At 30.4% G+C, this 4,634-nt stretch overlaps 1 protein-coding gene across 1 annotated transcript; it reads left to right on the top strand.

Annotated features, from left to right (window-relative positions):
- Positions 1–1,111: 1,111 nt before the first annotated feature.
- On the top strand, positions 1,112–1,793 carry LOC105118647 (uncharacterized). Its single transcript, XM_011016632.1, has one exon. The coding sequence runs from the start codon at positions 1,250–1,252 to the stop codon at positions 1,562–1,564; it is 315 nt and encodes a 104-aa protein (XP_011014934.1). The 5' UTR covers positions 1,112–1,249; the 3' UTR covers positions 1,565–1,793.
- The last annotated feature ends 2,841 nt before the right edge of the window (positions 1,794–4,634 follow it).

Below are 4,634 nucleotides of genomic sequence, written 5' to 3'. Positions count from 1 at the left end.
ATATAGTTTTTAAGAATATTTATATAATAGAACATTGAGATTTTAATATACACTAAAATTTATTTCCAAAAAACATTTTCTTTCCTATAAGTAGCTTAAAATTTTAAAATAATTCTTTAATAATAATTTATTTTCTTAAGTAGTTTTCAACTCAATATGTATAACCTAAAGTTTATTTAGTTCTTTTTAAAAAGTAATGTGATATTTTAAAATAGATCATATAATATAACGTTAAAGATTTAAAAATTAATAATTATTCAAGAACATATATACGTTTGATAAAATGTTTTTAATCAATAAATAAAAAATATTAAATTTAAAAATAATAATTTAATAATATATTAAGGGTAAATGATCAAATCTTGGTTTGTGATGCAATTCCTATTTAAAATATTTAACATTTGTAATTTAGAAAATATTTAGTTCTTTAAAATCACATATATATGATCATTTAAAAAGTTGATAATGATTTATAAATTTAATATTCATAATTTGAAAATTTTAATAATTGTTTTTAAATATTTAAAGGAAAAGTAGAATAGATAAAATAGAATTTTTATAAGCTATTATTGAGCACAACCATCCTTATTTCATGTTTTGATGAAACTATTAATCATTCAAATTTATTGGTATTATAATTTTTTTTCCCTCTAACACTTTTCATGGTTTAAGAAAAACAGAAGATGAGAAGTTTGATTTAATAATCAAATTATTTATTCATATAACATATTTAATAATTTATTTTTAATTCAATTAAATTTTAATTAAAATTAAAAACATGATCATAATAATACGCAAAACTATTTATCAGTTATTTTTACTTTTAAATTTATTGAAAAATAATTAGAATATATATTTTTTTGAATGGAGGACTAGACATCATAAAAAAAAAATCATAATAGTAAAATTTTTTTCATGTTAAATTTAGGTAAGTGATTTCTACTTCGTGTAGATCATAAACATAACTGAGCCAAGAGTTTGATCTAGGATGGCCCAAACCCTAAAAATCAACGAAGCCTCCAACTAGTGAAAACGCAACACGTAGGCAAAGGCATCCGAACCTAAACATACCGTAACACTGACAGCCCTAAAGAGCTGCGGATAAGCCTCGCTGACTGTATATATAAACAAAGAAGGAACCCAGGCATCTAATACAAGGATTACAAGCCAGCCTCCCGTTGTCAAGTAATAAGCGAAGCCCCTCCTCCTCTAGGGTTTTTGCAAGAAAGCAAATCAAAGCGAATAAATTATGACTGGAAAGGCAAAGCCAAAGAAGCACACTGCGAAGGAGATCGCTGCAAAAGTAGATGCGGCTACAACAAACAGAGGGGGAGGGAAAGCAGGGGTCGCAGACAGGACAGGACAAGAGAAAGGAGGTCATGCCAAATACGAGTGTCCGCACTGCAAGACGACAGCTCCTGATCTTAAAACTATGCAGATCCATCATGATGCTCGACACCCAAAAATCCCTTTTGAGGAAGACAAGCTTGTTAATCGTCATGCTATTTCTGCTGCTGATTCTTCCAAATCTCGTCCTGGTGTTAGAGGCAGCCTCAAGAAGTGAAGTTAATTACTAGGAATAATATTATTAATCGTGTCCTTTTTCTTTTTCTTGTTCTTTATTTTTATTCCTGGGTATGTTTGTGGTGTTTAGATGATGATGTTGTTGTTGTTATGTTTTTGATGATGATGATGGTATTGCGTATAAAAAAAAACGAAAAATTCAGATGGTTTGTGGAATGTATATTAGAGATCTGATTATCATGTGGTTATGGTAATGGGTGATTTTCAAATTTGTTGCCGCTCTTTTCAGTTTTATTTTGTTTGCTATACTATTTGATGATGATCATGATGTTGTTGTTTGTTGATAATGTTCTGTTATAGCTGTTTGTTGACAATGTTCCCTCAGCCTCCACTTGGAACCCTAAAATTAGCAGTTTTTACTTGACATTTGAGCAGATACTTATTTCACGGGTCTTTCCCTCGAGATAATACTGGCTTTCTTGATGCTTATAGTAGTAAGCTCTTCCAGTTTGGAATCGAAGGCAAGAGGGCAAGCTTATCATTTTTGTTTTCGAGATCCTTTCCTTGTTATACTACTAAACTACTATGAGTAGAATGAATTATTGACAAAAGCACCATTGGTATATTTTAATAGTGATATCTTAATTATCATTTGCATCATCCATAGTAAGAGAACTTCTATTTCAATTCAGAAATTCAGACGAATGCTATCATGGGTGGAGGCTCATAAAGTCTTAAATTGGTAAGAGAAAACTTCTATTTATTTTGAATGCCTCCTCCATCTACCTCTCCTTCTTTTCCTAGTTCTATTTCTTAAATGTGCACGTCTTCTGCTCTGCTCTGCTGTTTCCAGTTGTGCGGGATCATCCAGTTTTGATTCATTGCAAATGTGGAAAGGTAAGTCCAATTCCAACTTAAGTGCTTTCTGCTATTGAGATTATTCCTTTTATTGTTCAACCTTGTTAATGTAACATGTCCAAAACTCTGCTCATTGGGTCATGAGTTTGTATCTTTTTTTTTTAGTTTAGTTCCTGATCACTCATTGTGGAGTTGCGTGTGAGCTTTTTCAAAAGAGTCAGTTGCATGCTTTAGTGTGCTCGATTAGGCAGTGTTTTGGTATTGCATTTGCACTGTGTTTAAAAATGTTTGTCTTTTTCAATGTTTGGGTTTAAAAGGCATCATTTTGATGCCATGTTGATCGTCTGGTCCATTATTCTTTCCACCCTCAAATTACTTAAAGATCATCCATAGGGGGTTTAGTGTTTTAGACATCTGTGTGCAGTTTCTACTGAACATTACTTGGACTATTGAGGTCTTTCTTCCATGTTCTCTTATGCTCCACCTTGGTTATGTCATGAAGACTTGGGGCTTGGGGTTATTGGCTTATAGATTTAGACCTATGTTGAGTGTTGCATTCTTAGTAGACAAGTTTCTAGAACTTTTCCTAACAACTCATTTTTGAAGCTTTGTATGGTCATGCTTTGGGGGTATTCATGGTGTGGTTTGGACCCAAAAATCCCAATCGAACCAGAAATCGTCATTTCTGAAAAATTTAAGTAGGACCAAATCTAAAATTAGTTCAAACCAAATCAGTCCAATGTGGTCAGTTTTCTTGCTTTGAAAACCAGAAAACCTGATGCCTCCAATAAAGTTACACCAATAAAGGGAGAAGATAAGTTGGTCCAATACATGGAATGGATGTAGAGGGAGAATATACTAATTAAAAAACAAAAAATAACTTGGTTTAGTAGTGCAATTCGAACAAACACACTCTAGGCTTTGGATTCCTTGGAAATTCCTGTTAGTGACAGAATCAGAAACTATAACAATCAACAATAGACTAGTTCATTAGAATTCGGCCTTCATATTACATTTTAAGAAACAAAAACACTTATACAAAGTGAAAAAATCCCGGAAATACCAAAACATTCAATAAGAAAATCCAAAACAAAGAACATAACATTAAACCCAATAAATGTAAGATTTGAAATGGTTTTATTACTTTAAAATCCTAAACACGTTATGTTGTTAAACAAAAAGGTAAATCATTGAACCTGCGTTTTGACTTTGTATTGTAAAAGTACAATTAGTTATTTTCATAATATATATATATATAAATCTAAGATTTATGTGTTGGGTTTTTGCAATGTCACTCAAAAGTGTGTCTGAGTTTGATTACAATGCTATACTCAATAATAATATTTATAAGATAAATAATAATATTTTTAATATTAATATTATTAATTATAATAAAAATAATAACGTATATAACATAAATAATACTAGTTTTAATATTAATAATTTCAATTATAATATAAATAATAATATTTAAAATATAAATAATTATATTTAGAAACCTAAAACCAGTAACCTTAGGCCTTGACAAAAAATTTAAGAACATTGAATCTTGATGTAAAACTCATTAGCCTTAGATTTTAGTATTAGATCCAAAAGCACTAGGTCCTATTGTAGAACCCAAGAGTGCCGAGTCCAAATGCAAAATTTAAGAGAATTGGATCCTAACATTGTACCTATAAGCTTTAGATCTCGTTAGGGTCTGCAGTCATATACGCGAGTGTGACTCAGCACACAGGCAGGGTAGACCCAGCACCAGGTGTCTCCATGTGGCACAGGGTCTATTTTAGCGCCTAGGGTAAGACAACTCCAATGCTGCATGTGCACGCAAGTTTGACCCAGTACACAGGCAAGGCAGCCCAAGCTCCATGTATCTCCATATCAGGCGTAGGACAGCTCTGTTACCCTTGCAATTTTCTGTAGCAAGAATATTTCTGTTATTATACTATTCTAATCCATAGTGCTTTATATCTAGATAAATAGTAATAAGGGCATTGAACCTTTTTAATATATTATATAATAAATGTTATTATGCTAAAAATGTATTTGTTATTGCGTTTAAAACATTTTTAAAAAAATAATTTTTTTTAAATAATTTTTTGTATTTTCAAATCATTTTAATACGCTAATATAAAAAATAATAAAAAATTATTTTAATATATTTTTAAATAAAAATACTTTTAAATATAATCACTAGCATGATATGTTTTAATTGTTTTCGTAACACTAAAAAAAAAAAAAAAAAAAAAAAAAGG

This window comes from Populus euphratica, unplaced genomic scaffold (assembly GCF_000495115.2).
Source record: "Populus euphratica unplaced genomic scaffold, PopEup_1.0 scaffold2169.1, whole genome shotgun sequence".
Classification (NCBI taxonomy): domain Eukaryota; kingdom Viridiplantae; phylum Streptophyta; class Magnoliopsida; order Malpighiales; family Salicaceae; genus Populus; species Populus euphratica.
Note: the sequence above shows the minus strand (reverse complement) of the source record. Positions and strands in the feature narration are given on the sequence as shown.

What these genes read in the sequence shown, in the direction of transcription:
- LOC105118647 (XM_011016632.1), top strand. Translation starts at nt 1,250, where the DNA reads ATGACTGGAAAGGCAAAGCCAAAGAAGCACACTGCGAAGGAGATCGCT.